This window comes from Haliotis asinina, chromosome 4 (assembly GCF_037392515.1).
Source record: "Haliotis asinina isolate JCU_RB_2024 chromosome 4, JCU_Hal_asi_v2, whole genome shotgun sequence".
Taxonomy (NCBI): Eukaryota; Metazoa; Mollusca; class Gastropoda; order Lepetellida; family Haliotidae; genus Haliotis; species Haliotis asinina.
In genome coordinates this window covers 43,879,782-43,891,801 of record NC_090283.1, presented here as the reverse complement: position 1 = coordinate 43,891,801, position 12,020 = coordinate 43,879,782, and the positions used below count along the sequence as shown (strand labels likewise).

General features: G+C 38.2%; 1 protein-coding gene across 1 annotated transcript in view; it reads left to right on the top strand.

Annotated features, from left to right (window-relative positions):
• LOC137280963 (uncharacterized) overlaps positions 1 to 10,526 on the top strand; it is a 50,892-nt gene extending 40,366 nt beyond the window's left edge. Inside the window, exons 31-34 of the mRNA XM_067812138.1 lie at positions 505 to 582; positions 3,572 to 3,672; positions 4,686 to 4,795; positions 10,377 to 10,526. Coding sequence (XP_067668239.1) covers positions 505 to 582; positions 3,572 to 3,672; positions 4,686 to 4,795; positions 10,377 to 10,526 — 439 coding nt within the window. The remainder of the gene's footprint in view (positions 1 to 504; positions 583 to 3,571; positions 3,673 to 4,685; positions 4,796 to 10,376) is intronic.
• Positions 10,527 to 12,020: the final 1,494 nt, after the last annotated feature.

Here is a 12,020-nt window from a genome sequence, read left to right as displayed (position 1 = left end):
AGTCTCTTTTATTTAGTCCGACATCCTCGTTAACCGACAATTTGATGTGCAACGGAAAGTGTCGGATTAAAGAGACTTGACTATCCTTTGAGACCTTGACTTCTAGCTTCTAGCTTCTAGCTTCTAGCTTCTCGTGGAATTCTAGCAACAGACGCAGGGTATGTTTGCAGTGTTTTATATATCTTTGCCTGTACCAGATAATATGGGCCAATCTGAGATGCAGGTATTCGCTTGATGCACCTTCATTTATACATCATCGACAATCTGATATTTTTGTATAATGTCTTGTGTCGTGTCTCCAAAGATGAAACACATATAAACATGTTAACTACACTTTACTCAGCCTTTGTTGGGATGCATCGTATGGAATTTAATAGGAAATGGCGTTCAAACACATTTTACATTTAAAATGTCACAGTATCACTGTTTGGCATGCGCCCGAGGAAAGTCAGTTAGTGGGTCATATATACGTTTGTTGAAGTGGGTACCTTGCATGACCTCCAGTTGGCGTTCAGAACTGCGCGACATCGTCTCGGCCACGTGTGAGCTGTGCATGTGGGAGTTGATGAAGTGTCTGGGGCTGTGAGTTACGTTATCACATCCATCTCTTCAGGGCATCCAAAGATGTTCGATGGGGTTTGGGGTTTACGTCTGGGGATCTAAGGGGCCATGAAAGCATGTCGATGTTCTTATTCTGGAATAGCACCCTCTGATGGTTGAGAATTGGACGCAGGTGTGGACGAATTATGTTAACACAGCAGGGTTGTGCTGTCAAGTTGCCTTGGAACAACACTTACTCAAGTTTAGTGTAGGTTATTCCCTCCCACATCATCACGGAACCAACTACGAATCAGTCTACCTGGTAGACACAGGCATAGGTATCCATGACGGCGCCCGTACACCCTAATGCTCCCATTGCGTGGTTCCAGCAGAAATCTCCATTCATCGCTGAACCAGATTCGACACAAAGTTACTTGGGTCGAGGCCTGAATATTGATGTATCATTGAACACGATGCTGGCGCAGTATGGTGCCACCGTAGCCTGTTCCAGTTCTCGATCCAGGTATTTGCCTCACAGTATTGGCCGCTGTAGCTGTTCGATGACGCAGATGGTGTACCCGGATGTACCGATTTTGCGCTGCAATGGTCGTCCACTTCTAGGTCCATCTTCTACCGAGTTCTGCAGGTGATTTATCTCCCAGAGACGAGAAATGGTGCTTTGTTGGAGCTGAGACTGTCCTGCTTCCAGGAAACATATAGCAATATGTCGAGTGGCGTGGCTCAGTGGTGCCATTTTTCTTTCCCCAACCTCTTCCAAACCAAACACAGTGATCGATCTTTTATACCAATCAACGACACGATTTGATCCCAAAGTTTTACAAGTATTGCACGTGCGTTATGTGGTTTGTGACATTACATGAGTCTACTGGACATCATGCCGTTACAAACAGGTATTTCATGTGGGAAGCATTTTAAGTCAGAAACACCATAGAAGTCATAAAACATAAAACATTGAGCACAAACAGTTAAAGTGTTTACGTTAGTTCAGCTACAATATTTTTCGTCATATTCGGGCCCCCAAAGTGGTTTTTACATTCAGCACCTATCGCGAGTAATAAAATGTGTATGTATTCTGGTGGTTTTAATATTATCAAACTTATGAAAATACAGGTGAAAAAAAGGTTATTTCGCAAAACAGGCATATAGTAAAAGGTGACAAACTCGCTTGTAACAACAGGAACAAAACAATAGCACAATAATCATCATGATCAACTGTATTGTAATTTGAAGGACAAGGTGTCACAAAGTGACAGTGTATTACTAGTATAGTCTGGTTCATAATTATTGAGAATTTTTCTTCTTACTTTGGGCTATCCTAACACCTCAACTGATTCACTGATACTTAACACTAAGTAATGGTAAAAGGGAGGTAACTCATCTTGGCCTACTGAGTATAGTACAATTAGAGTTACCTCCCCTGAATTTGTAGCAGACGTTATTTTCCTCAGCACTGTCAACAATGTCTGCTGAGGATAAAAGAAGGTTGATTTTTGAGTTGTGTAAGCAAGGAATTGATGATGTAAATACATTGGCAGAGAGAACAGGAACTCCTCTTTCTACTGTGTATAGGATTAGGAAGAATTTTAAAGAGGGAAAGGATTTTGGGCACCAGAAAGGAGCAGGGAGACCCAGAAAATTGGACTTCTCAGATCGCCTCCGGCTGGGAATTTTAGCGTCTAAAAAGCAAAGGGCAAGCATCTCCAACATCAGGTATGAAATGATAGAAAGGGGATCAACAGTTGTATCAAAATCTACAGTTAGAAGAAATTTGATTGATCTTGGATGGGAGAAAAAGACTGGAATTCCTTCTCCTCTCATGAAACAAGAACATAAAGACAGGCGTGTTGAGTGGTGTTTGGCACATGAAAACTTTGACTGGGAAAATGTGATTTTTACTGATGAAAGCTCAATATGGGTATATCCCAATAATGTGAAAATATGGACAAAGTCTGCGTCAGCACCGTTGTATCGACGACCTAAATACAGCCCAAAGTTTCATGTATGGGGAGGGATATCCTTATTAGGAACGACCCCGCTGTGTGTGTTTGAGGGAAATCTGACAAGTCAACGCTACACTAACATATTAGATAATTTTCTCCTTCCAAGTGCACATGTGTTTTATGGAAATGACTGGATTTTGCAGCAAGATAATGATCCTAAACACACCGCAAAACATGCCAAGCAGTGGTTTCAGGAGAAAAATGTGACTGCATTACCATTTCCTGCGTATAGTCCTGACTTAAATCCCATTGGGAACATTTGGGGGATGATGAAGGAATGTGTGAATCAAAAGGGGTTGACAAAAATTAAAGACATGAAGAGAGAAGTGGTCCGATACTGGGACAGCATAACTCACGAGACACTAACCTCTCTGATAGGAAGTATGCCTACCCGTCTTAGACTGTGCCGTGAAGCTCAAGGAGACTTGATAAAATATTAAATTGTTACCTACACAACATGAAAAGGTCAGTTCACTTTCACAATACATTCAATTTTATCTGATTTGTTCTCGTTTAATAATATGAAATGCTTTAGCTATTCTCAATAATTTTGAACCATACTGTATATGATTGTGTATTGTTCGTCTGAACAGCCACGTGTTATAGTGGCTGTACAAGTCACTACCTTGTAAGTCTAGTTATAATCCTCCGTGATGAAGTGGAAGACTGAGAATGGTTCTACTCCGCTTTTAATAATAGTCCAGCAGTATCACAGAGAGGAACACCAGAAATGGGCTTCGTACATTTTACCCATGTGGGGAATCGAACACGGGTCTTCGGCATTAACGACTAGACAATCCACCAGCCCCTCAATAGGATAGAAAATCTGCATTGAGTTTGTTATTTTGAACTCGTTGACCTGATTGATGTCATCGGTGCTTATGAAGTCAACCACTGGATTGTCGGGTCCTTCCCCCATTGTTTACAAACCGCCGTCATATATGACGATTTGAATAACAAACAAAGCAACATTTGACGTGACTTAAAGTGTGTTTATTCCTGCGTTACAGAGTCTGGATTGAACACGTCTACCAACTCTCCTACACCTGGTTCAGCGCAGTTGGTTCCGGTGTCACCTTCGTCGTTAGCTTTCTCGTCAGCTGGATGACAGGTAAAATATCTGTGAATGAGTGAGTGAGTTTAGTTTTACGCCGCCTTGTGCAATGTTTCAGCGGGGTACAATATGAATGGGATCATCTTACACTGGAGTACAAAATACAAAAAAAATCTTCTGATCCCAATATCAACCGATGTTGCTGTTGGTGCATGCCATGCTTAGCTTGTTCGGGAATGTGTGGTAGTAACTAAAGTGTTCGCTCGTAAAGCTAAAGCCCGTGGTTTGATTTCCCACATGGGTACGTGTCCGGTATATTTCAGGTATAATGTTATGGTCTTTCAGCCTTGATGATGTATAAATGTTTGCCAAATCCAGTTTATACGGTTGTAACGTGATAAATTGCAAAGAACTAGAAAATGAATGAGAAGAACAAGATGTGGATTAATTCACAATCAAGCATTGGTTTTATCATGCCGTCAGTTCCGGAGATTCGAATCTGTGCTTGCAACTTGATAACGGCGTCTAATGGACTGTTATTAGAGGATAAAATGTTACCCTCGTATATAGCTGGGATGATATACAAATAGGTGAAATGATTACATCCAAAAGTGGACGACAAACAGCTAACGATCCAGCGAGAAAAAGTCAGATCGTCAAAACTGATGCTTAGAAATAACAAACCAGTTTTACAAAAAACAGACATTGCTCGGATTTTATAATGGGAGCAATCATATTTCATTAAATACTTTTAAGCTTGCAATTTATATGAACATACTTAGAAATTTTTGAATGATGTTGATATCTTATGAATGAAAGTCGTGGTCCTAGATATTTGTGCAATAATGAACGAATGAGTGTGGTATTACGCCACTTTTAGAAATACTCCAGCCATATCATGGGACACCAGAAATGGGCTTCACACACTGAACCCATAAGAGGATTGGAACCCATGTCTTCGGCATAGCGAACGAACGCTTTTAAACACTAAGCTGCACCGCCGACCCTTACAATAAATCAATGAAAGAGAGCATTACCACTAATGTTACGTGTAATTGTATATCTTTCAGGTTTTAACCGCAACAACAACGTAGATCCCCGATACATGGTGTCTTTTACAGAAAAACTGTGTTGCTGTATACCCCGTTTTATTTGCGGGCGGAGCAGGGAAGTGAAGAAGGTGAGTTTTTTAGTCATTGTTTGTTAATGATATGTGCGCATTTTACGCAGGTGTCATTTGTATTCAACGGTGAAATTTTCAAGTCGAATCAGTCTTGTTTTCACGATACAGAAACGGTTTTGAAACTGGAGATAACGATAGGGGTACATGTGGTTATTACGAACTTCAAATAATTTTAGTTCGTTTAAACCGTAGTTGGTAAACGTATATGCGTTATAAGTATCTATAATATTGGATTACGTGATGTGACCATAACACAAAATCTAGTTTTACTGTGTTCTGTCATCAAATGAACTAGATGTTTTGATTAATGAGCTTTATTAATTAAGCGTAGACAAAAGAATTGTCATCAGTGGAGAATTTGTTATTTTCCTTTAGATGGATCCGGTAGAGAGTTCTCTAATTTAAAGACTACATGATAATTATTGTCATCAGTTGAGTTGCAAATATGAAGGTAACGTGTCACAAAGGGACAGTGCTCACAGTTGTCTATTGTTCCTTTGACCAGCAATGTTTAGCAACTTAAAGCAATATTGGCTGTTTTAACAGTGTAGGCAACGGTCCGACATCGAGTCTGAAGTTGTTGTCAAGCAACTGACTGTTCACACCGACATTAGAATCTATTAGATATGTGGCTGGATGGTAACCCAGGATTAAGACAGCACACCTGGCGACGCACAAAACCTTTGAAGCAAGTTAGGCTAGACTTCTTTCGTATATCAGAAACTCTTTGTAGAAACGCATCGCAAGTGAACAGACACCGAAGGTTACCGAACAGATCATATACTAGTTAGCTTCAATTTTACCATGAAAGGTCACATAAAGAGAACTACTTACTGGAAATTAAATAACTCTTCGCTGCAGGACAAGACATGTGTTGAGAAAATTAAGAAACATATAAATTCAGGTAAGAAAGAATACGTTACGCCAGTCTACAATCTGAATAACATTCATTAGATGGTATGGTAGTAAGATCTAAAGTCAAATGGATAGATGAAGGAGAGTGTATCAGTAAATATTTTTGTAACTTAGAGACTAGAAACCACATTAGTAAAAACATGAAAGAATTAGACACACCAAATGGCAAACTAATTACTAATGACAAGGAAAGTATGAAACAAGCCACACAGTTCTATCATGGACTATATCCATCCGAAGAACATCTTGTAAAAGGTATAGATTTGAACAGTTTACTTAGTGAACAAGACATATCTAAAGTTGAGAGTCCTGACACAATTGAATAACCTATAACTTAAGATGAACTTTTATCTGTACCTTAGAAAAACAAAAATAATAAAAGCCCTGGCTGTGATGGTTTCTCTTACGAGTTTTTATATATTTTTCTGGATTGACATTGGCGGTTTCTTATTACGATCACTCAATTTTAGCTTTGAAACGGGTCACTTATCCACAACTCAAATACAAGGAATTATTACCTGCATACCAAAGAGGGATATACCAAAGCAATGTATTACAAACTGGGGCCCAATCACTTTGTTGAATTCCTCATATAAACCTGTGTCTTCAGTTATTGCAAATAGATTGAAAAGAGTCATCCCTAAAATGATTAGTGAAGAACAAACAGGGTTTATGCCTTATAGATACATTGAAGACAATATTCGTCTTATTTATGATTTACTTCTACATACAGAAGCCAAACAAATACTAGTACCAGGTATGTAGACTTTGAAAAGGCTTTCGATTCAATATCCTGGTCTCTTATTTTTAAAACTTTTCTTTTTTAATTTAGAATGAATATCTGTAAATGGGTGCCCATATTGTACAGAGACATAAAATTAAGTTTATGTGCTCACGGCAAGATGTCACCAAGGATATCAAATCATCGGGGCTTCAGACAAGGTGATCCTCTGTCCCCCTATATATTTTTACTATGTGCGGAAGTATTGTCTAGTCTTGTTAGTAAAAAAGATATTAAAGGAATATATGTGGATGATACTGAACATCTGATTGCGCAGTACGAAGATGTCACTGTATTCATCCTCGATGGCTCTAAAATATCTTTTGATGCAGCAATAGATACTTTAAGTATATATGCACAAATTTCAGGACTTAAAATCAGTCATGACAAATCAGAAGTTGTTTGGATAGGAAGCCTCAGAGATAATGAAGTGAAGTTCAGACTTAAACTTGCGGTGGACCCTTGATGATTTGAGGATTCTTGGAATACATTTTTCAGTAAATGGTGACAAGATGATAAAACTCAACTATGAAAGTAAAATCTATGAAATTGAAGAAATTATCAAAAGATGAATGGAAAGAACCATAACTCCATTCCTATAACACAGTCGCTGCTCACTTCCAGATTTAACGTCCTCTATCTTACTCTTCCACCTGCAGATTTTCTTCAGAAGCTAAACAGTATTTTATTCAGCTTCCTTTGGGATAACAAGCCTGACAGAACAAAGCTGTTGTGGAAGGAGGGAATAAATAATATTTTTGTTTATGTTGCTCTGAAAATATGGTTTTAATACTAAGCCATGTACTTATGAAAACTTTGTTAGAGAACCATTCTTGTATAACAGCAATATCACTGTTGACTCAAGATCAGTTAAAAGTGAAAAGCACTATGAACAAGACATAGTTAGTATTTCATGACGTTTTTAAAATATTGGTCATTTGATGACTTTTGAACAATATTGTTGTGTGTATTTGAGGATAAATTTTCTTGAATATCATGAAATCCTGAAGGCAATTCACAAATATCGTAAAATGCTTGATTTAGAAATATCTGAAATTATATTAAATGACACTTAAAGTTTATGCACTAAGAGACATTTTCGTGTAGAAAAGGATCAAAGAACTATTATTTCGTTCTTACAGCCAATAATGTAAAACTCAAAGTAATGGGAAGAAGATATTTTGATAAACACCATCTGGTTTAATATTTTTATTAAACCGTTTAAAACCACACTAGATCCAAACCTAAGATGGATGCAATTCAGACTGCTCCAATGAATTCTACTTGTGAATACCCAGTTGAAGAAAATGCGCATTGTTGAAAGCAATTTATGTAGTTTCTGTGAGGCAGAATCTGAATCAATAGTTCATCTTTTCTGGAACTGTAGAATTACCAAGAACTTCTGGCGCAAGTTTTCACATTGGTTGGAGTTAAACTGTGTGCACACAGGTGCTTTATATCTTCAACGTGATTTGATCAATTTTGGGGGTTCATCAACTTTTCATTCTGAGGAAATATTTGACTTGATCTTACTTTTAACTATATGCCACAAGGAATTGCACATTGGAATATATCTGAGTTTAAAGAATTTGAAAGAAAATGGGCACTATCAAAAACTTACCACTGACTATCTTAGTTTGTAGAAGATATATGAGTATCAATGACAGTGTGTATGGTGTTAAAACAAACAAGAAGGTGATGCATGCGTTGCGTGATCTCATTGCTTTATGTATGCACTGCTTGTATCATCACTGATAAAAAGGAATAAAAGAATCTATGTCGAAACGTAAAATAGTCCTCATTCTTCCTCTACCCAATTTCTAGAATGCCAATCAAAGAATACGCTGTTTGACTCTTTTACACCTTGTCTGACTTTGTCTGACTTTGTTTTACTTTTTATTTTTACTGACTTCGTTATGCTTTGTTTGACTTTGCCATACATTGACATTAGCATGTTTTATCTGTCTTTGTTATACTTTGTTTGACGTCATAATAATTTGGCGTTGGCGTGCTTTTTCTGACCATGTTTTACTTTGTCTGACCGTGTTTCACTTTGTGTGACCTTGTCATTCTTTGACGTTAGCGTGTTTTATTTGACTTTGTCACACTTTGCCTGGCATTCTTATACCTTGTCTGACGTTATTATATTTTTGACGTTAGTGTGCTTTGTCATGACGTTTTTATGTTAAATGGATGCATGGTCCGAGGACTTCCCCGAGTAAACCGACACGAGTCAGACTTCACCTAACCCCAGTTTTTAAATATGCTGATAGGAACGTGTGAACGTTTAGCCTGCATTCTGTGCCAAGTTTGCAGTGGACATTTTTGACATCTGATTCTCTGCTTGTTTAATCTCATTCTCTAATTAAAAATATTGTCTTTTCTGCGTACAGTCATGTTACATGTAGACTAAAACTTAATGTATAAGGCCTTCCTAGCTAATGACGCACCAAATAGATCTCCAAAGGGATGTTTGCGAAGATAATTGAGTTGTTTGGTTTGAGCTGATGGGAACGAGTTTCTTTAAAAGGCTGCTGATTAAAATCAAAGAAGAATCTTAATTTATCTTGATGCTCATTGTTCAAACATTGATTTTCTTCGCTATTTGTTTATTCGCATATTTGTATTTGGGAGGGACTGGGTAAATGAGGCACCGCTCCACAGTAAACAAACTTTAAGTTGGTTGGTTGTTGTTTACCACCGCACCAAATAACACTCCAGCTATCCTACGGCTGTCTGTACAAAATCGAGAAATGTGCCAGGACACTTCTCAAACGATGACATGCACCAGTGAAATCAATAATAAAGTTATCAGAGGGATATCTGTCCAGCCAATGAAATCAAACGTGTGTTGACGTCACTACATGTAATTTTGCAATTGATTCCGAGCAAGGAAACATGCATTTGACTTTCATTATATAAATTATAGAGAGAGGATAGGTCAACTATCAACTATCAGCTGTACAAATTGACATTGCTAAAATATTATCTTTTACCAGTACGTAAACCCACAGATGACGTCATTACATAAATATTGTTACATAATAAATATGACGCCACAGCACGAAAAAGAGAAGCGTGAAAAGCGTAAAATATAAGACTCTGCGCTTACACTCTATTTCTGTTCGTTTGTTTTTGTTTTTTGTCTGACAAAGTAGGATGCCCCCAAAAGAAACGCATACGTGCATTTAAACGAATTTGAACAGCTAACTTTAGAGCGAGAAAGCACACATAGTTTATAAAGAGTTCAAAAGTGAAGGCTTCCGTGCTCTTATATGTCCACAAACATTGCGCATTCCAGATGTGCATCAAACTGACACTGTATCTATCAATACTTCAAAAAGTCACCAAATAAATTCGCCACAAACAAACTTCCGCTGCACTCAAATCGACCTTTTCAATGAAAGGTGATCGCTGTGATTAATAGCCAGCCTGCATAGAAAACAATAGTGTTGCTGCTTACGTGCACTAAATGGTTTTGTTGACAGTATGTAGTTTGTTGTTATGAAGTCACGTGCTTTTAGTGGTAGCGTGTGGTCATGTAAGCAGAGCTCTGGCCACGAATGAGTTGAAGCTAAGCAACACTGACCGCGTAGAGGTGTTGGATGGGTGACCTTGACTCAGTTTGAGACAGTTTCTCAGACGTTAACCCACCATTAAATGGGTACTCGGTGGGATACGTCAGCTTGGGTTACCCGGGGCAATAATATGTCAAGCAAGTGTGTGAAAAAGGCACGGTATAATTGGTCATTATCACTATCATTATATCATTATGACGACAGGTACTTCGAGTTATGCATAACATTCGAGACGCCGGGATTCGAGTCATCGGGATTTGACTGTTTATATACTTGCTTCTCACTTGTATTGTTGTTTGTTCAGGATGAGACAAAGCAGGATGTCCACAATTCCACCGGTGAACCTCACGATGGAACTGAAGTGATCCTCTTGTTGAAGAAGTCAGAACAAGAAGGCGAAGTTTTTGTACCACCACCTAAGGCCGGTGAAGAAAACACGTCACAAAATACCTGAGTTCAACTTATAATTCAACTAAATGTTGCTGTTAAACTACACACTATTCGGGTTAGAGATATTATACTGAAGATGCACGCACTTTCTTGCCGTGTCTTCATACAAAAATGATACAACCACCATCCCAATGCTAAATAGTCTGTGAAAAATGGTGTCAAAAATGGAATAAACCTTTCCCGTTCACAAGAAATCTATGTCAAGAACATTCCCAGTGGACCCTGTACAATCCGACGCTCATTGGGATCGGGAAAATATGTCTGATTGATCAGAGAGTCGGATAATTCAATGTATGCTTCGTTAACTACTTTTCAAACAACGTCATACCTTGTAACTGGCTTATATAATGAGGTTAGTGCTTTATAGTCATGTTCTTGGTAAATAAAGAGAAAAGAACACAAATTGTGTACTCTCTTGCCGTTGCCAACCATAACTATTATACTATTTTTTTTTATTTGCACATTTGTTTTTCAAAGTACAGGTCACTACAAACTAGGTTACAATTGCATGCTCTTAATATTCCAAGACAATATGCAGGGCTGAATTCAAGCGACACTATCCTATTTGCACCAGGTGCAACCTATGACAAGAGCCCAAGTTGCACAAGCCAAATTCCAGCTGTAGGTTTTTGTCCTTTTCAACACAGTTATACCATTAATTACAACATACCGCAATAAAAACATCCACTGGATCTCTAGCGTTGTTGAGCACTGAAAAAAAAGGCGGCCGGTAGTATGGGCAAAGGTCAAGGTCGAATGTCATTGTCAACAGAGACATCACCTATATTTTGTACTGTGATGTTTCCATATTTGTGAAAGTGAGTCAGTGACCGTCGTTTGATTTTTACAATAAAACAATGACGATGTTTTACTTCTATTTTATTAGGAATTCTATCCTTTTGGGCTATAACAACGTTAACGCCGTTTCTCAGTGCATTATCATTTGCAGAAGCCCTCCTTCGTAGGGCAGTTAATGAAATACTAGTAATGCGCTGAAAAATAGCGTTACTCTTATAATACACACACCTACAGCATTCATCACAAATACCTCAAGTACACAGTCTCACTCTCTCACATTCGCACACACATATACATTCTCTGTCTGTCTTCCTCTCTCTCTCAACGCACATACACACATATACAAAATGCAATCTCTTGGTGTCTTTATCTCCCTCTTACTCCCTCTTTCTATCTCACACTCTCACACACAATTGATCTCTGCCTCTGTCGCACTCCCTCTCACACATATGTTACATAACCAACAGTTAAAACATCCTACATATCTCATATCATTCTTTGCCGTCTGTTTAATGATATTTCGCCGTATAACACCACACTCATCGTTATTCCAGCAAATGTCGGCGACATGCACATGATGAGGTCTTGTACAGACTAACCAGTTGATCATCATAAAATGAAACAGAAAAACATGACTGCTAACTCTAGATACAGAAGGTTTTATTATTTATTAAGCCATTTGATCACATTAACATAAATG